Genomic DNA, 21,282 nt, shown 5'->3' with positions numbered 1-21,282 from the left:
CATTCCCTCTTTGTATATCCTCAAAACAGGTTTTTTCAACTATTTTAATAATTAATATGCCATTTCCCCAATAACTTCTCATGTTGACCTAATATCTAGGACTATACAGTAGAGATGTCCAGGTTATGAAAATGCCCAGGACCACCTCTTTCTGATGTGTAGTTTGCAAATTTCTTATTTCTCCAGGGTAATCTGGTCTGTTATCCAAGAGCCTTTGGAGCATGGGGAGTTTGATTTTTAAAGCCACCTATCTAAACTATTTGTGCCAAAGGGCGAGGGGGACATATCTTTCCCCTTTTCTAATGGACCAACTGCATGAAGAAATCTTGAGGAAAATCTTGCTTAGACCTGAGACATAAATGGTACCATCTCATTTTCTTCCTTAAGGCCTGTTGATTTTTAAATCCAACTTTAGACATCAATACTAGCAAATTTCCATATGGATTCTGATTCCCCTCCATTCTCTAGGCTTTGGAAACATCACTTCAGTTTTAAATATCTTTCCCATTACTTTCCTCTCTCCTGTTAATGACGACGCAAACACTGTACAACCAAATGTGATGTAAATTTCCCAGAGTTCATCCTTATTCTGCTAATCTTTCCATATAGTTCTTTGCTCTCCCTTTTCCCTGTACTAAATGTTGGGCTCTTACCTTTTCTGTAGTTTTCTTGCATTTAAAATTTATAAAACAGTTTGATATAATGTCTACAAATGGCAATTTATTTATTTTTTTGCTCAGCTTTACCAGCTGCTTAACTCTGAATTTATTATAGAGATGGGCCTGAGTCAAAACCTCATGTCTGAACCTGGTTTTAACACTGGTTCACTTTGGAATCTGGACCTGCATCCAAGGCTGAATGTCTCCGTTGGCCCTTATATCTATGTCCATAAAAACTACATTAAGATGGAAGTAAGAGTAAAAGAGTGGATCGGTTATTTATGGGTAAAACTAAATTATTGGGATGTTGTAATTATCCCCAAATCAACCAAAATAAACGTAGGAAAGCCGGAATGACAGTTACCTTACCATGTTTGGATTTATTTTAAGGGTAAGGTAAGAAATGCAAAGTTAAGACATTTAAACAACCTTAACTCCGCCCTGTAGTGGTATCATACAAAAAAAGTATGGTTACGATTCCCAACCCAACCCAAGTCACATTCCTGCTTCTCTCAGCATTCCCCTGTGGGTTCTATCAGCAAGTCTGCATCTGATCTGTGTAGGATGTTTTTTTATATAACTCTGACCTTTGGCTTAGCACTCTGCCATTTCAGTTTTTCATGTAGCACTTTCAGTCTCTTATCATTGTAGCCTGAGAATGCACTGCTATCTACAGGTCTTGTTGATTGGCCATAGATATTGGGGGTTCCACTTCATGCCAGGTTATGCCTCTGGAATGACATTCTGTATCTATGCTCAGCTCTGTTTGATTTTGGAGAGAGAAGCTGCAAAATTGGAATCATGATCTGTATGTTCCCAATGTTTGTGGGTATTGGAGTTCAGAGTTTCGATTTGGCCCATGATAAGGGGCTGCTCTGATTTGTGAATCCAGATATGAACGTACCCAAATGATCATGTGCTGTAGTTTGGACTTATCTCCACTATTTCTATCATTTAAAAAAAAAATCTTGCCGAGATGGAGTCCATTAGTTTGCAAAATGGATTTGGAAATGTTGACAAATGCATGTGCGATATCCCCGTGTGATTACTGCATTTCTCTATTTGCAAGGCTTCTATATACCAGCTTCACTTAATCCACGGCATGAATCCTCACTGGGACCAGCATTTTCTATCATGTCATTCCTTCTGTCTAAAATCCCCTCAGCTAGCTTTTGGTGAAATACCCAAAAGGTTTTATTACTTATTAAAAGTTTCAGAATGGAGACCTGGCTTATCTTTCCTACCTTCTGTCACCAGACAAACTCCGATAAACAGCTGCCAGCTATTTCACAGATGTACTGACAGCAGCAGGTTGTAACTTACAACAGGTGACCCTATGGAATGATGGCAAACTGCCACTCCATGCCCCATGCAGCGGTGTGTGTAGCTCTCTGTCCAATGCCACTTGCAATTGGCATTGTCCTTTTCCGCCTTAGGATTAATTTCTCACGTTTAGAGTCAGTGGGGTTGCAGAAGTGATGATGATTGGTCGCACTGAGTCCAGGTGTTCACATTTTTATCTGGTTTCAGTACTCACAAACTTTGACACTGTAGTGTATATTTTCAATTTAGGATAAGAACATACACACAAATCTACAGCTAAGAAAATAATGTTGACCGCCATATAAGTGAGTGTAGCTAAGCAATAATGTGTATCTAGCCTATGTATTTATGTGGGGGGAGGGATAGCTCAGTGGTTTGAGCATTGGCCTGGTAAACCGAGGGTTGTGAGTTCAATCCTTGAGGGGGCCATTTAGGGATCTGGGGCAAAAACTGAGGATTGATCCTGCTTTGACCCGGGGTTGGACAAGATGACCTCCTGAGGTCCCTTCCAACTCTGATATTCTATGATTCATAATGCACTTTTCACCAGCTGGGTGCCGTGCCCACTATAAACAATTACATCAGTTCCATTCTCACCATTCAACCATGTACGATACTTTCTTAAAGCAGCCTTTTTTTCTTGCTTGTTTGTCTCCAGGAGAAATGCTGCTGGCTGTTCTGCCCCTGCTGTCACTGAGGGGAGGTCTGTGTGAAGAGAGGCTCTACACTGTGCCCACACTGCAAAATTGGGCTCGCCCTGATATTTGGTGACAGGAAATTCCACACCCCAGGTTCAGCCACTAAGAATACTTGGCCCCTGATAGTTTCACCTTTTGCTCGATCAGATGCAACATCCCCATTATGATCACAGCTGTCATGACAACAACAAGGAGTCCGTTGGCACCTTAAAGACTAAATAAATCTGAGTCTTTAAGGTGCCACCGGACTCCTTGTTGTTTTTCTGGATACAGACTAACAAGGCTACCCCCTGATACTTGACAGCTGTCATGGTAGATCACAGAGAGAGGGATGATTCCTGGTTAGTTGGGACCCAACTGATTAGACAACTTTAAGATTGGTAAATACAAGAACATCAAAAATATGCACACGTGAACTTGTTAAACACATTTATTGAGTTCTTGACAGTAACCAAACACAGTGAATGACCATTATAAACAAGAAAAAAGGCATTAGCTTTAACTTGGTCAGCTCCTGCTACATCTGTAAAGAAAATATATCCCTTCCAGCAATTTACAAGGTTGAATTTGTATGTCTCAATAATGGACTCAAACCGGGAAATGGTAATTTTAAACTAACCCATTTTTCAGTTGCCTTCCGCTTCTGGAGCCTAATTCTTCTTAATGATGAACCATAAAATGGAATTAAAGTTACACTAGCTTTGTTAAATACATTCCTAATTGCCATTAACTCAGTTAAACTGGCTGCAAACAAATAAAGTAAAAAAGAAAAGAAAAGCTGCCTCAAGTGCTAGAGGCTTATCATTTCAGAAAGGAAAAATAAACCAAAGCGAGTGTACTAAATTAAATTTGTTAAACACATTTATTGAGTTGTTAACAGTAACCAAACACAATGTATGACCTTTGTAAAACAAGAAACAGAAAATGGATCATTTCTGATTTTGGCAAATCCTACTACAGATATGTGACAAAGGGGGATATATTTCAATTTCTTTTATATTCTGCTGTGATATATTTACACTACTTATCTCTCAATGTCTGTCCTTTTTTAATTAAATAAACAGAAGGATCATAACCGAGAAATAAGTTTCCTCTACAATCTTCTTGTTCTGTCTTGTCAGTATCCATTAATGATAGGGATATAATGAGAGCTTTCCAAGGATTACTTGGCACACAGAACACAACTCCACTTTGATGCTGTACGGAGCCACCTTTTTCTTATTTTTTTTTTTTTGAAGGGGAGGAAAGAAAGAATTTCATATGTACAAAGGCTGAAAAGTCTTTCTTTGTGAAGCTAAATTAGTTCAGGAAAACTGTATCAAAATTGTAATCACATTTACTGTAGTTATTGTCTCTTTCTTTTTTTTATTACGATCAATCATATGAATGAATTTTTAGTTACGTTTCCATCTTGGCAGCTTTTTTCTTGCAGCACGTTTGCACATACTGTCATGAATCCAAAGAGTGAATGAGATTGGGTGCATTCTAGATTATGTCAATTCACAGTAGTAGCATTCCACTGAGGTGAGGAGTTCTTCCTGTTTGTCTTAATTACTTGAGGAGCCATTCATTTACTGAAAGAAAAGTAATAACAGTTATACTTTACAAAACACCAAATATAAAATTGCTGATTTTTAAAATTGAGTGCCTTCAATGTTTGTATTTTATAGAAAATAGTTGTTGAGTAATTTCAAAATTATGAATTGAGAATGTGGCTCTTAGTCTTACCACTAGACTAGAGCTGGTCAAAAATTTTTAAATGAAAAATATCTTTTTCAATAGGAAATTATTATAATTTTTAAATTGGAAAATGAAATATTTAGTCATGTTTTTGCCTTTTTTCAGAATTTTTTTTCCTTTCTACCCCTTCCTCACCCCCTTCACTCATTTTTCAGTGGAAAAGAGAAAAACGGGAAGGGGAGGAATATGAACTGAAAACTGAAAAATTTGGAATATTCGAGAAATCATTCCTTTCTGAAACCTGAATTTCCCATTTCAGACCACTTCTACTATCATCCTTCCTGATATTTTTCACATAGTGTTTTTATCAAATTATTTAGTGTGATTCAACTGCACAATGGCACCTGACTGCTCAATTGAGCTGCTTAAGTCTATCATATCTGCTCACTTTCAATACTATCCCATTTCTACCAATGTTTATACCCACGATCTCCGTGGAGCCAACACAGCTCTGGGAGAGGGAGTTGGATGCTATTCTGGAGGCAACAGCATGAACAGAAATTGTAAACCGAGTTCCAATTGCACAACGTCTGTTGTTGATGTTGTGAAAACTAAAGCGAACTCAGCTAGATCGTCAGTTTGCAACTGGAAAAATCATAATTATAAAGTGAGATGATGTGTTCCGGAAATAGCTAAGAGATAATCAGCGTGGAACCTTACATTACTAATTTTATGGAGTCACCTTTCAGAGCAGAAGTACATTTTATTTCCTTATAACATTTCCTTCAATTGTCACATGGCCTATTATTTTACTCCACTTGAGATCAGAATCTGCACAATTATGTTTTGATTCTCATTTGCACGTGCCATACCTCTTTTTCAAGAAAAACAACCTACAGCTACAAATTATCCTATTGTCATAAGCTGGAGTGAGGTGTTATGATGGTGTGTATCATTGTAAAACTTCTCAGATTTCAGATATTCTAAACTTGATAGCTGAAATCTGACACTTACATTCAGATCCTATCCCACCTATTTATATATCGATTCACTTTGATATGTCCCATCGTACACTGCTCCTAAAACAACATTATGTAAATCAAACAAGGATCCTCCGAGGAAAGGAGCTCTACCTAGGTGTAGAGATTATTGTTCTGGAGAGGTTTCAGAGTAGCAGCCGTGTTAGTCTGTATTCGCAAAAAGAAAAGGCGTACTTGTGGCACCTTAGAGACACCAATTTATCTGAGCATAAGCTTTCGTGCATCCGATGAAGTGAGCTGTAGCTCATGAAAGCTTATGCTCAAATAAATTGGTTAGTCTCTAAGATGCCACAAGTACGCCTTTTCTTTTTGTTCTGGAGAGTGCCTCATGTAAAACCTACCTCTATACTGTAGTTTCTGTGCTCTGTTGTTTGGACAATCTTTACCCTGTAAACTAAAATTGATATTAGTTCGGATACATCGATTGTTGAGAGGCTGGACTGGTCTGAAGTTGTCACTCATGCTCAGAAATATCTGTGATGGCTGATTCTGGCTTAGCAGTCGTAAAGAATGCATCTGTACAAAACACAAAACAAGGACCTGTAGTATTATTCTTCACTCTAAGTTAAGTAAACAATATTGAAGGCTATTTAGATTAATCATTATATGCAAAGTATACTAACAATATTTTTGTGATTTGGAATTTGGGGTGGGTTGACAGAGATTCAGTCTATACTAAACATATTTTTAGACCCATGGGCAACTGGGATACCTTAAGTAAAGACAAAACCATTTCCTTTGTGGTCATGATCCTGTTTCTCTAAGCCCCATTGTAAAGAGAGCCTCCAGTTTTGTGCAGAATAAATGGAAATGGCATGAGGGAGCTGTGGCTGACCAGGAAGTAAATGGAATCCATAGTACTAGATAGTGGCAGCAGGTGCAGAGAAAGGGAATTTGGTGAATGATGAGAGAAAATTGCCCAAAGGTGTTATGGTAACTACTCTGGCTTGCTATTGAGAAGACAGCTCTGGGTGAAAGTACCCAAGTACTGGTTATGCCACAGAAATCTGAATGCAGAGCCTGATTGGCACCACATCTGTATTTTTAAAGAAGTTAGTGCTTCTGGAAGGCATGGGACTTGACAGTCTTGGAGAGTGAAATCTTCTTCATTCACTGAAAGATCTACCTTGGTCAACACCAGTGCAATCTTCCCTACATTGCCCTCCTAATGAGCTTTGGCCTTGACCTGGGACTCCTTTATGGGACAGTCTTTACCTATCATGATGACTAACAAAGTTGCCAATTTTGTAGGTGGTATTTGTAGGGTGGGCAAATGTCCACTAGCAGCTGGATTGCAAACGACCAAACAGCTATCCATCTAACGATGACTTTTGAAGTGGCAATCTAAAGGTTAAAGGGCATTTATTCATTACCATTTCCTCCTGGTGGCTACCTCATTAGTTAGAGTTGTGGGAAAGTGGGGGAATCTAATGAGCTTGGAGAGTTTTGTAGAGAACTACACTGGTAGGTGTGTTTTGCATGTTGTAGAAGTGCTAATGACTTCAAGGGAAATCTTCCGCCTTGCATCAGTTCTCAAGTCTGAGTATACTGTATAATTAGTATGTATTACAGTAAATCAATTTGCAGTATTAATAGTGTAGTATGCATCTAACCAGTAAAGCCTGACAAGAAGCAGCTACCGTGAGATGATGTCCTTTGAGTACCAGTGTACGCTATAGAAACATTCTGATCTTCATTTTCTACTAAACAATTTTCATTATTGTTGTAATAACGTAACAAAAATATTTCTTGTAGAAAATATGCACATTCATTGGGAAGTTTAGTATCTATGATATGTACCCATTTTCTCTCAACTGCCTCCCCTAAATTACTCTACCCATTTAGAATGAAACAACAAATTGTATTCCCCAAACCCATGCACAGTTGGACAGAATTAATACAATGCAGTTAAAATACATTGCATGCTTTCGGTAGCATCTTATTGGCAAAGATGACACGATTTGAAGCCCCAATGTGATTTCTGAGCCCTGATTTCTCATCCTTTATTTCATTCCTTGGACTAGATAACTTCTGATGTGTTAGCTGGAGCTGCTGTACTCTGGGGGAGGACAGTCTGTGTTTCTAATAGTTCTTGAGGATTCTACCAGGTGAGAAAACAGCCCTAAGATCTGCTTAGGGCTCTTAGGATTCTCACTAATGGAGGATACACTGGGGATGAGGTGAATCAGTGAATCCCCTGGCTGACACTGCCACCTGTCACACAGTGGTTGGCCCCAGTAAATTAAATAGGTTCAGTGCTTTGCCAAAATAGGCTCCCATTTGGCCAATTAAGAGGGCAGGGCAGTACCTGGGGGATAGAAAGGACCAGGCAGAATCTGATAGAGGGAGACCCAGTGAATCAGAGCTGTCTGAGTGAGAGTCAGGAAAAGGCACAGGTGAGAGCTGCCAGAGCCAGGTGTTTCCTGCAGCCGGGGGAAGAGACTGAAGGCAGGAGAGCAGCAAATGGGGTTCGCCAGCTGACCTCTCCAAGCCAGAGAGCCGGGACTGGAAGGCAAAAGTGAGGAGGAGGGAGCAGAGGGAGGTGCCTGCTGTCTCCTAAGCCAGAGAGGTCTGAAGGCAGGGGTGCAACATAAATGCTTAACCACTTACATCACCAGAGAGCTGGGCCCAGGGGATCAGTGAGAGGGCTGGGGAAGTGAGAGATGCTCCTCTGGCCAGGATGACCTCCCAGCAGAGAGGCTGTGGGGGTTCCCGCTGGGAAGAGAGGGGTTGCACTCGAGTTGAAAAGGCTGGGGTGGCTGTCCTGGCAAAGGGACCAACAAGGAGCCTAGGTGTGGTGGAAGACACCAGAATATGATGAGGATGCACTCCAAGCAGAGAGGCTGGGGGTGGCGTTGGTGGTTTTCCTGCTAAGAAGAATGGGGTTTTAAGGACAATGTGGACTGGGGATGATATGGACTATGTTTTGGGACTTCTGTTACAGACTATTGGAACTATGCTTTGGTAACAAACCAGTCCCAAGGAGGGATATTATTTAAGCAAGGGAGCCTGAAGTGGAGCTCTTGGGTTACGCTGAGAAAGGAAAGTGATGCAGGTGCACTGATAGTGCTGCGGCCTGCTGCCAGAGGGTGCCACCCTTTGACCCCCCATTTCCCAGGCACCCACACTTGAAGATCTGCTGTTTGTGGCGCACTCAGTGGGGGTTGAAAGCAACTGAACTGTGCTGCCAAGATTTTCCACCAATGTGGTCCCCAGCTGGCCTACATAATGGAATGAATCTAGCTCCTACTGCTTGCTCTATGCTGCTGCTACTTAACAGTAGCCCTCAATATGTCACTCCGGAACCAAAGGCCTATCTTCCATATTTTTGACACACATGCTGGCATCAATCCGGCCACCTTCTTCTGTGCCAGAAAATGTAGACTGGAGCCTTCCCCAAAGGCTCTTTGTCCTAGCTCAAGTCCTACTACATAAACTGGCTGCCACAATCCCTCATCAGACCACAAGCCTTACTCTTCTAATGTTCTTAGTCTTTTCTGACCTAGTGTAGGAGGGCCCCAATTATGTTTCTGCACTTGCGTATTTTTTAGTTATTCTAGCACCTCCTTGTGCAGAAATTACAAAACAAACATAGTTTAAGATACAGTATCGCACTAAACCAGAGAGAAACGTAATTTCAAATATGATGCTACAAAGATATACATTTTAAAATATGTATTCTTCTGATGACATTTACTAGGTCCATTATGTTCGTTTTAGTTTACCTGCATCCTTGTTATGTAGACAGGTTTGTTCATTATTATCCAACTTGCTGTTTCATAGCAGGGTGGAATGGTCATGGACCCATCATATGTAATGAAACTAGAGGTCTCGGGATAAAGTTCCTCAATATTAAGTCCCTGCAGTAAGTATGCATCATCTAGAGAATAAAGGGGAAAAATGATCTAGATCAAGCAATATTTTCACACGACAAACTTTGTTGCACATGCCTTTTACTCTAGAATCTCAACCTTAGTTTTACTGAACTAGAAAGTCAAACAAATATACCTTGTGCTCTGTACGAATTGATTGTTCAACACATGGACATAAACAGATATTATGATTTTAATATAGTAACTTTGCCCTTAGGTGCTTGCTCACAGCGTCTGTTGACTTCAGTGGGAGTTTAGCACAAGCGTTTGCAGTGAGAATTTGGCCCTATTTTAGGTATTTGGGTTTAAAGCTGGTTGAAGTTGTATTTATTGATTTGGATGCAGCAGCCTTTGGAGAATGCCGACTCTCCATATTTTTGGAGAGATGAACAATTTTTGCTCAACAAAACCATGGGAACACCAAGAGCATTAAAGCTTAATTACCCTTGTTTGAGAGAAAAGATTGTTCCGCCTTGTTAAGGTTAATGTATGATGATAAAGCTGCTCAGTGAAGCCTGCTGTCCTTTAATGAGCACACTGGGAGTGGATGCAGTATAAACTCGGAATGCTCAAGTCAGAGGTGAGAAAATATGCTGTAAAGAAACTTACTGGCCTTCCGACTTTTTTCATATCCTCTGTGGTATTAATGAGGTGTCCCTTTGTAGATGACTGCAGAGTGTGGACATGTGATAGCATATGATTAGAAATGGATAAAACTTTTAGGAGTCCTCAAACCTGCTCAGCCCCTGCTATATTGTATGTATTTATTGCTGTTACATAACACTGACCCTACAGTGCTTTCTGCAAGTCTTTCAAAGCTGTAACTCTGATTCTCCAGGATTCTCTGCAGCATTTCAGACTCCAACAGTTCCTTACTAGTTGTTATGCTGGGGTACTTTACATTTAAACTTGTCAGCTGTCTCCTCTACCAATATGATGCATCACTGAGGAAGCTGGGCTGGTAAGATGAAGTAATGGTGAAATCTCAGTGGCTGCTTTCAATTGCATGTAGTGTGTTTGGTATGGTTCATGAGTAAAGCAAATACTATGTGGGCAAGGAAGGTGTGCTGCCATGCTGCAGATTAAGTACATTTCTTCTCCTTTCAGTAAATGAAAGGACCTCACATTGACATTAATGGGGAGCAAATGCAGTGGAAACCAAATGATAAGGGTATGTCTACACTACCCCCCGGATCAGCGATTGATTCAGTGGGGATCAATTTATTGTGTCTAGTCTAGACGCGATAAATTGACCCCCGAGCGCTCTCCCGTTGACTCCTGGACTCCACAGCCGCAAGAGGCGCAGGCAGAGTCGACGGGGAAACGGCAGTAGTTGACTCACTGTAGGTCTAAGTATGTCAACTTCAGCGACGTTATTTACGTAGCTGAAGTTACATAACTTAGATCAACCCCCCCCCTCCCCCCCGCCCCCAGTGTACACCAGGGCAAGATTTCTGATCATGTGCTTTAGACTGAGGTCTCTAGTCTATCACTTCTAATCTATATCAGAACGGTCATGACTTTCCACTGAGTTTATATGAAGTTTCCCATACAACATTTATTGTAAACTTAACTAGAATTAAAAACAGCATGTTAATGAGCAATTAATTTACAATCAATACATCTTTTAGACAAGCTATTGAAAAAAGAAAAAGGGGAGGGAAAGAGTTCTTGAAATTGTAAATATATTTTTGTGTTCACTTTTAAGAAAGTTATGAAATTCATGCTAAATTTTAGCTTTTATTAGCCAAAGTGTTCGGTGTAGACAGCTTCATCTTAAACAGCTGACAGGTCAGGCAGTTACTTCATTTCACCTGTTACTCTTTTCTTTGACAGCAGCAGAAATAGTCATGAAAGTGTGGTCAAGCATGTGAAGATTCAATGGAAGTAAATGACTTGAGTCTTTGATTCAGTTGCAGTATGTGTGTGTCATATAAGCCACATTTCTCCAGGTGTCACTCGTGAAGTATATCAACTTACTTTATTTATGCTCTACTTTGTGTCACTAGTATAATAAAATCTGTACCTATTGTTTCAATATCCTCATTTACAACAATTTTTTCATAAAATGTCCTTGAACAACATTCATGGTATTGCACAATTAACAAAGAACCTCCACTCCTTCCTCCTCTATTTCCCTCTCCTACCTTCCAAAAAGAAAGCAGAAAAGTTGCAATGATCAAGGAAGCATGCAAGCACTTAAAAAATGTGATATTTCATCTCCATTTGAGAGATTGCTGCTAAAGGATAAGGCTTACTCATGCAAAATACCTGTTCTATGTTGTGTGTGAGGGGGGAAAAAAGACCCTTTTGCATCACAAACTCCTGTCTCAGGCAGTAGATAGTTGGAGTGCCCAGGGAATGCAAATGTGATGGCTGCTATCTTGAGCAACACACTGGGGATTTAGGGAGCTAAATGCATGAGTTGCTACAGTATGAACTAAACAGTGAAGTCTCCCTAGCTGGGACTATATAATTCATAAACACCAGTGACTGGGTAGAGACTGGACACATTCACCAGTGGGTTACACAAGATCAGGCCTGATATCTATTTTAAAATCTGTTCAGACTTAATCTTCTTTATTTCAGGAAAGATGTCTCCACACTGTACTTTCTTGGCTGTGAGAAATCTGAAGTCCCACCCCTTTTTGTACTTGCAGTCAATATGAATGCAGTTCTATATATCAACTGTGGGGTCTACTAATAGAGTGGAACACACTATTACTCTCACCTAGGTGACTGAGTCTATCGCCTTTGTTAACATGTTCAGCCTCCATTGGCCTAAGGCCTGGGATTCTGAATGTGTTTCCAAGCCAAAAAATGTTCCAGATGAAAGTGCTAACCCGTTGCTGTTGCATTACTGAGCTGGAATGGTGTTAAATTTTAACAGCTAGAGAGGACTGAATACACTAAGCCCGATTAGTAAAAATATTTAGCAGTGTAGCAATAATTTTGCTGGAATTAGTGAGCATGGACTGCATTTTTTCATGCCCATGATTGTTTTGTAGGAGTCATTACACACCTCTTTCCCCCACATGAACATCCTTCTAATTATCTATAAACCAGGGAGACTGGTGTAGTTCATTCTAAATGGCATGGAATCAGTAACAATAGATCGTTTCAAACGCCAAGGGCCAAATTCTCTTATTGACCTCCACATTAACTTCAATGGGTTTGCAACGGTTTAAACGAGAGCAGAATTTGCCCTGAAGTCTCTACCAGGAGCCAGCCTAAAAAATTAGTGAAGATCTGGGATATTAGTAATTTATGGCTTATTTTTGGGTCACATCTTTTTTATTTTACCTACTCTGCTATAGGTGGGCATTATGAGAATCAGGCTAGAAGCAACACAGCCAGGTATCAAATGGGGAAGACATGCAGTCAACTCCATTGCCGGTATAAATGCAGGAAACTCTGCTTGTTTCAGTGGAATTGCCCCTGTTTAATGCCAATGGTGAATTTAGCCTATTATTCTTAATGCGGATTTTTAACCTGCATAAGTGGCCCTGTTCAGTCCCCTCAGACAACAGTCGTCATGATCTAGGGCAGGACTGAGGCATATAACAGAGCTGTTGTGGCGCACCCCCACTCTAGTGTGAAGTCCAAGAAACCATGTGGTTCTGGCAGAACCTCTGGGAACACAAGAAGAGCCTGGCTGATGATGCAATACCCTTGGGGAGAGTGCAGCAGTTACTCCCATCTCTGGTGTAGAATTGTAGGGACTAGACCTGGCCCCCTTGGCATATGGTAGAAGTAACTGTAGAGTCACTGCATTCCCTGAATGCGAGGACTCCCTTTGTGATATACCTCTGAATGGGGAACAGGGGATCCTTGGGCTTTCTGCCTCCCTTGTGTACCTATGCAGGAGTCAAACACCATTTAGTCCCTAAATCATTTGTAATGTATTTCCTGGTGTGCCGCTCTCCCACTCTTAGATCTATTTGCTTACTGTGATGTAATGCACTCAGTAAGTACCATCTGAGTTACAAATAACGCCACAGATTTGAACTGCAGTTATAAAATAACAATGCTCTGTGTATCCCATCCAAGAAATAAACGACAGAGCTTTAAGTGGAAGTCACAAGGCTGAGATTAGCAGGAGCAACCAACTGAGCATGTGAGGGTTGGGTTTAGACCATCAAAAACCAGGCACAAAGGTGGGTAGGAACACAGAGTTTCTATACAGAGTGAAAGTAAGAGCTTAAACACTCCAGCACAGATGAAGCCTGACCTGGGTGGCACCCTGAATTCATGTAAACGGGGTTAGAAGTGAGCTATCTACCAGGCTGTGGGGCCCAGAGGGGGAAAAAAACCTTGGAGTTTGAGGCTGATGCAAAGCTGATTGAAGTCAATGGAAAGACTCCCACTGACTTTACTGGCCTCTGGATCAGGCCCCATATTAGCTTGTTTGAGTCTCAGGGTCCCGCAAGCTATAATCTGATTCTTTGGGGCTGACCAGTATTCAGTTCATCTGAGAGCTATTTGCCCACATTGATGCTTTGGTTGAATTATGTTTAAGTTGTGGTCTATTTTTTCCACTTGAAACTGAGCAATGGAGCCACACCTGGGATGAACCGCGTCCACTACATCTGTTTTCAGCTGGAGCACATTTATGGCAAGAAAGTGAACAGTGCATATTACAGAACCCCCTAAATAGCAATTCATGGGAATGACAGAAGAGGTAGAGTTTCTCTTTCCATCTTAATGTGCCCCAGGAAAGGGATGAAAAGGGTAATGAAGAGGTGGAAGAAAATATTGTAGCCCAATAAAAGCAAATATTGAACTGAGTCCTTATTTGGTCCAAACTCATACTGAAAATATGCAGACTCCCCTAGGAATGTGGCCTGAGAAAAGCCTTGAACCACCACTCTCTCTTCCCACCACTCCCATTTTTCCATATCTTAGTCAAGTTTTTTTCTAGTAGATATGTCACAGAAATCTTGCGTTTTCAATAGTAATAGACTGCCACCCTTTCATGTGATGTGTTTTAAAATATATGACTTCTATTGAAGGTATATACTTCATAATGTTCAAAGTTATTCTGGGTGAGGCTTCTCTGCATCCTTTGTCAATATCCTTCTTTAATAACTGTTTTCAGACTTTGATAAAATCTAAGCATCATTCCTATCTGCAACTCACATTCTGTTTATCTTGAGCTGCTTATGCCTCAGGACAATTTCTGAACTCATGAACTTTTCTCTACACAAATTACATTTCATTAGCTTTCACATTAATTTACATAAAGGTCTTGACTCTGACAATTTTCTTTACGGATGTTGAAATTCTCATTCTTTTCTCTGCATTTGTTAATTTTCCTAATCCCCCCTGCTTCATAGCAAGAACCACACACAACAAAATTAGCCCTCTTTAAGAAACTATTTAAGCTACGTACTTTCCTTTACGAAATTAAAAATGCAACATGCTAAAATGGTAGAACCTAATCCCAGTGCTGTCAGTGGCAAACTCCCATTGACTTCAATGGGAGCAAGTCTGGGCTTTTGAGTCTGGATAGTTAGGGTTCAAATACATAGTGATATTTTACAGAGAATACAGTGTTTAAAAACTACTCTATCACATTGGATCTTCCAGGTTCCTAATATGGAATCTAGAAATGTCGGGCTGGAAGGGACTTTGAGAGGTCATCTAGTCCAGCTCCCCGTGCTGAGGTAAAACCAAGTACAAAAACAATAATCCAACAGGAGAAAGGCACGGTCTAGAGATTAGGATAGGAAGAGGATAGGAAACTAAGTGGTCCCAAGTTTTAATTCTAGCTCTGAGTGTCTCCACCTGTTGCCTTGGACAAATTACTTCTGCCCAGATTGAGAAAAGTGGCCTCTAATGTTGGATGCCCGTCTTTAGACACCGAGGACCTGATTTTCAGAGATGCCGCGCATCCATAGCTCCCACTGCTTATGCCTGGAGCTTTGAGAGCTCAGCACTTCTGATAGTCAGGTCCTTGGTGTCTACAGTTGGGCATCCAAAAACGGAAGCCTCTGAAATTTGAGACTCTGTCCATAAATTTGGCCAAAAATTCTCTTGGCCGAATCTAAGATTGGGATACTTATTCATATGTTCCCCTGAGAGGCAGTTAAGTGTTAAGCATTAAATTTAAGGAAGTAAGCCCAAAATTCAACAGCTTTTCCCTTTCAGATGGCTTCTTGGCAGTAATTCTGGTGCAGCACATGAAGCCCAAATTTTTGCACAGGTTCCTTGGAAGCTAAAGTGCTGGTTTTATCCAACATTAAGTGAAGTGTGGGCTCTTCTGCCAGCAAAAGCGTAAACTAGCGTGGCATATCTCAGTTTTAAAAACCAATACTGCTGTTTTAAAATAAAAGTAAACCACCTTCAGCCCCTCAGCTGCCCTACTTTAAACATGAATATTAAAGCAATTTTTCTTTAGAGATATTCATATAGTTCCTGACTAAGTCTATTTAAAAGAACAGTCATTTCAACCTGCTCAGATCCAATTTTTGGTGCTGAGCCACTGGAAGAAGACTAAAACAGGCATTTAAAATCCACTTTGGAATTCCAAGGGGGGGTAAGTTACGTCCATTTTAACCATTAATATTTTCTTACATTTCAAATTCCCCTTTTGATACATTTTGCCTTTGGGCTTATTATGTAACAGACTAAACATCTTTTACTACATTTTTAATCATTGCTTGAACTGCCCTACTTACTGTGCCTGACTTTGGACCCAATCTATACTTGTCACTCTGGCCAGGCTCTCACTGAAGTAATTGGGACTGGCCATTTTGTTAAGAGTACACCGAGTATTCACTGTGGATCCCTAAAGCACAAGTTAAAAAAATCCCAGCTGTTAAATGCAGAATAGAAATCCTTGTAATATATGAAGTAATTTCATTTTTTCAGCAATGACACTATAATCCGTCAAGCACGGCAACTGCAGAATTACTTTCAGTGACTTTTTCACATTCCCAATTTGCACTAAAAACACTTCTAATCAATACTTGTTACTGCAGAAAGTAAGCTCAGTGTACTGCAGCAGCACATTGTGCACTGTATCTATTTAGGGCTTGATTTTAACAGCTATGCGGGTCAATGATAACCATAGTTAAAATTGTAAAACGGGTCCAGTAACATTTGACTATGATATCTAAAACTACCTACATATTGCATTTTCACCTTAATACCTAAATTCATGGCTCATCTCATGACCTAAATTCAGTGTGATTGGAACAGATTTCATAGTTTGTTTTCAGAGAAAAGGAAAAATAATCACTGAAAGGTTAAAGAACATGGTATCTACACTCTAGACAGAAGCAGCTTCCCTCCCATAGATTTTTGGGGAGAGGGGAGTGTTTGCGGGGGATAGAGGAGGAAGAGCTTCCTCTGTGGCATAGGCCAGATGTCTGTCTGGCCCCTGAAGAGTACTTTGCTGGCCCAGGAATCCATACTTGAGGATTTGGAGAATCAGCAAGGGGAACACATATCTCTTCCCTATCGCTCCACAGGGAATCCTCAGAAAAGTTAATGCCTTAACTAACTACTGTGCTGTGATTCATCCCTTCAGAATATTCTAGGGGCAGTGGCTGGTGAGAGAAACCCTAGCATTTTAGCTACCATGAAGCTATGCTGTCTGCCAGGATATTTGGGGGAAGGAAAGCAGACCATCTACAAACTTGGCCCAACCCCCTACTACTTCTCTAAGGGTGGGGAGAAAACCCTACCCAGTGAGGGAAAGATCTGAGGGAAAAGTTTGTCTCTTTAATTTCTTCTCCCCCTTTTCATAAGTACCTATATGGGGAGAAGAAATAAGTTGCACATTTTTAATAGCGTGTAATTAACTATTGGAGCAATTTACCTAGGGATATGGTGGATTCTCCAGGACTTGAAGTCTTTACATCAAGACTAGATGTCGTTCTAAAATATATACACTATTTTAAGATGTAGGAATTACTGGTTGAAATTCTATGGCCTGTGCTATGCAGGAGGTCAGATTAGATCAGTGGTGGGCAACCTGCAGCCCATCAGGGCAATCCGCTGGTGGGCTGCAAGACAATTTGTTTACATTGACCATCCACAGGCGCGGTTGCCCACAGCTCATAGTGGCCGCGGTTTGCCGTTCCCAGCTGATAGGAGCTGCGGGAAGCAGTGTGTGCCACAGGGACAGCTCCTATTTGCCGGGAAAGGTGAACCGTGGCCACTGGGAGCTGCGGGCGGCCGTGCCTGGGGATGGTCAGTGTAAACAAACTGTTTTGCAGCCCGCCAGCAGATTACTCTGATGGGCCGCAGGTTGCCCACCACTGGATTAGATGATCATAATGGTCCCTTTCTGAAACTTAATATATTAATCTTTTCCTCTTAATGTTGTAACCACTGCAGGGGAGGGAAAAAGCGGGTTTCCATAGGAGGGCATGATCCGTCCCGTAATAGGGGAGCATGCATATAGTAAATATGTATTTAGAAGAAATTCTCCAAGCCTTTCACAGACAAACCTGAGATCAGGCAAGTTTTGTTACGAATATGAAACTTGTCAAGGTTTAATGGATCTTTCAGAGTGCCTTGGAGTTTCAGGCTCAGTTCAAAGCAAATGAGGTTTGCAAGACTTTAAGGTTTAAAATTAACCTTAACCCCTTGTGAGGTTTATGGTGGTAAACTCAGTTTTATAGATGGGTAAGCTGAGGCACAGATACCTTAAGTAACTTGCCCAAGGCCACGGAACTGGGAATAGAACAGAAGAGTCCTGATAGCCACTCCCCTAGCTAACCACTGAACTACATACTTTCCCAGTTTTTAAAAGCAAAATGGGGCTAGGATTTCCAAAGAGAAGACATTTAATTTGCTCAATCAAGACCTTTATATTTTTCCTGCCTTAAAGTTACCTTCATTGTTAGCTGACATTTAAGCTTTAGCTTTCCATTCATTGGTATGGAATTACTAACATTCTCACTTAAATGCATTCCACATACAGCAAATGTACAATACTTATCTTCATGACATCTTCAGACTACTACCATTATATGCAGTAGCAATTCAGTAGAAATAGCATCTTTTTAAATGCAATTAATAAAAAGGAACCATTGCTTAATATTGAATAATATGGGAAATACCCACTTGCATGTTAAAATACATGATCATGAAACAAGGAACTAGGTAATATTTTGTGAATTAAAATATGTTCTGATTTGATATAATCCACACTGTTCCGCATGTAACTTTCATTTTTAACACAAATGCATTTCCCCCATGTAAGAACAGTATATGTATATTTGTAGAATTTAGTTTAATTTATTGCTCTTTCAAACACAACATATGCTTTGAACTTCCAAATTCATACTATATGGACTGATAGCTCTACTAGGTTCTTCTGATTTTGTTATGTCCCCAAATTTATCAAATGATAACTGGCAATACAAACCTTATAGCTTTAGTCCACTACGAGATGTCCCTCACATCCTGTGGTTCACTAAATATATACTTGTACATTACCTACATGCAGCTGACAGTCATGGTGAATAAAAAGAAACTTACTTTTATACGTTATTCTTGTTATGGTGTCTCTGTTTAGCATGCGATTTAGAAATGGATTTGATGATTCAGACACCTAAGGGAGAAAAATGAATGTCACAAACTTTGTTACCACAAGCCTCACCTTTCAGGAAAATATAGCTTGTGTGTGTGTGTGTGTAGAGAGAGAGAAAAGTATGGAAAAAAAGATAGCTATGTCATTGCTTTGCAGGACTTTTGCAGGGAGAGGCATAATGAACTATACATGGATATGTCTCTAACAGAAGTGGTCAGAAAGTTTGCAGCTAAAAATAAATTCAATGGAAAATAGAAGGAAAAATAAACACATGGATAAAAATGTGAAATAGGGTCTAGATCTCAGCATAATTGAGTTGGGTGGATTTATATGTGATTAGCACTCTACTTGGTATTCTATCATAGAATATTCAATATCATATCACGTGACATCTCCTGTATCTCCTATTTCAGGTCTCCTCCTCTCTCTGTTGTCTCTATTTCTTGTAACTTTTTATCTTTATTTAGAATTGTATGTTATCTGTGAGATTCCCAGCACCAGGCTATGCAGGCTGCAAGAGAAGTCTGACTGAGCGAACTGCATACTGTGGAAGGTTGTATGCAGAATATTACATGTATTAGCATTTTAGTTTTGCTATTCATCCTAGGATATTTTATTGCACTGTGAGTGGCAGAGCTAACAAGTGTTGTTGTCACTTAGTACATGCCCTCTAAAGTCCTGTTTATACAACACATTTATGTAGCTTGGTTGAGGTTCTGTACCTGGCCTCCTGGCACTCTAATCAATTCTCCCTGCTGGCCTGTCCTGTCTGAGTTACAGTACGTTTCTTAGCAATTTGGATGGATGCTGCTGTGACACATGCAGGTTTCAAAACTCTTTTATTGTGAAGCTTGGAAATGTCATAAAATGTGTAATATAGCCATTATGGGTCTGAACCAGAATCCCACCTCCAAACTGCCCCCAAGCATTGGGAAGGTTCTGTTCTGAATCCTCACCATTTGAGGAACAGGAAACCTCTGAAATCCTTGTAGTTGTTTCCCCAGATTGTTTGTTTGTTTTTCTCCTCCCCATAGAACAAGCAGGGGATTCTCCCCCGAATCGGCTCATCCCCCAATATCAGGAGGTGGCCAGGGCATGCCTGATCAAGTGGTATATGGAACAGGATCTGGTGCATTCAGTGCTTTTCTTTGGAAATATTTTTTACCCCTCAACATTTACACCTACTGAAATATTTGGCAGTAGGGAACAGTTCTGTTCAGTGGCCATCGAACACTTTGTCTATTTTGATGCACAATTATTTCAGGGAATGATTTACACTGACTCAGACATTCCAAACAAAACATGCACTGTCACTATATATGGAAGGCAAAGACCCAAGTATCTGTGTGAAGGGAAACAACAAATCAGGTTCTACACTTCAGGTTACTCATTACATTAGGAGTGCAACTAAAGTAGTACACAGGAATGATGAAATTATTCACACAGAACTGAAAATTGTGGGCAGTATCCAGGAGATGCTTCAATTCTACCCCTTTGCACAAACTACAGTTAACTCACTGGCCTCACAGTACAGTATATCAGGGAGGAAAAAGATAACCTGAAGATCTTTCTGACAAATACCTCAAATATTAGAGCTGTACAAAAGGCAGCAAGGAGGCCCAACTTTCCAAGATAACTGGTGAAATAGATATTTTAATTATGAGGTTGGTGTTTTGACAGTAAGTTTGATCCTTATAAATTTAGATCAGAGTATACTAAAAGGGATTTTTCTTTTCTTTTTTCTTTTTTTTAAAGACTGACTCTATATAATTTCTGTGAACATGGGCTAGATACTTTGAGGTGCATAGTAAATCAGAGCATTGTTCCCCTCATAGGAGGAGCTAATGTTTTGCAATAAACACTTAGTAAGGCAAGGTGGAGGATACACAATGGTATAACACATGTATTGCCGCAAGGAGGTAATAAGAGGAGAGGAGGATTCTAAAGTGTTTGAATAAATTCTGAGCTCTGAGTATTAACATTAGATGTAGAGGAGTGTAGAGGGCATGTCTGGTATGAAGGCTAATAGATAATAATCGTATGTTCTTCTACCTGTGTGAAATGCAAAAAAAGTAAAAGACAACTAGATTTTCAACATTCTTTCAGTTGTGATAATCTAAGGTGTTTTAAATGACATTGGTAGGGAAACTCATTTCTTGATTTATAACCAGTCACCACTCCTCTAAAATGCAATTGTTCTCTCTCCCCACTCCTCACCCCCAACAAGAAAAGGGTTAATTTTAATTATATGTTCACTTTTGCATCTTTTCAGACCCTCAAATCTGCAGAATTAATAACTTCCCTGAGCATTTTAATGTGAAACTATAAACTGCAATAGCTGCCGTTTATTGTATCAAATATGTTTGTTTCACTGTGCCTTGTCCTCCCTATCAAACTGTTTTCCCCCCACACGGTGTGTTTCCCTATTAGACTTCAGGCTCTGTGGAGCAGGGACAGTCTCTT

At 40.2% G+C, this 21,282-nt stretch overlaps 2 protein-coding genes across 4 annotated transcripts in view; one reads left to right on the top strand and one right to left on the bottom strand.

Moving 5' to 3' along the window:
• LOC141998222 (myb/SANT-like DNA-binding domain-containing protein 7) overlaps positions 1-21,282 on the top strand; it is a 121,250-nt gene that overhangs the window by 78,690 nt on the left and 21,278 nt on the right. Inside the window, exon 3 of one of the 2 annotated variants that reach the window (XR_012641809.1) lies at positions 2,641-3,927. The exons of the other annotated variant lie outside the window; for it this stretch is intronic. The gene's annotated coding sequence lies outside the window, so the exon portion shown is untranslated. Of the gene's footprint in view, positions 1-2,640; positions 3,928-21,282 lie in introns of those variants that run through there. 2 annotated transcript variants of the gene reach the window in all.
• CA10 (carbonic anhydrase 10) overlaps positions 3,164-21,282 on the bottom strand; it is a 335,728-nt gene continuing 317,609 nt past the window's right edge. For both annotated transcript variants that reach the window (XM_074970904.1, XM_074970905.1), the window contains exons 7-10: positions 18,768-18,840; positions 9,126-9,280; positions 5,742-5,916; positions 3,164-4,254 (exon numbers count right to left, since the gene is read on the bottom strand). In XM_074970904.1, the coding sequence (XP_074827005.1) occupies positions 4,232-4,254; positions 5,742-5,916; positions 9,126-9,280; positions 18,768-18,840 (426 nt within the window). In that variant the 3' untranslated portion in view covers positions 3,164-4,231. The remainder of the gene's footprint in view (positions 4,255-5,741; positions 5,917-9,125; positions 9,281-18,767; positions 18,841-21,282) is intronic.

This window comes from Natator depressus, chromosome 14, assembly GCF_965152275.1.
Source record: "Natator depressus isolate rNatDep1 chromosome 14, rNatDep2.hap1, whole genome shotgun sequence".
In the NCBI taxonomy this organism is placed as follows: domain Eukaryota; kingdom Metazoa; phylum Chordata; order Testudines; family Cheloniidae; genus Natator; species Natator depressus.
The sequence above is the reverse complement of the archived record's forward strand: the minus strand, read 5'-3'. Positions and strand labels throughout refer to the sequence as shown.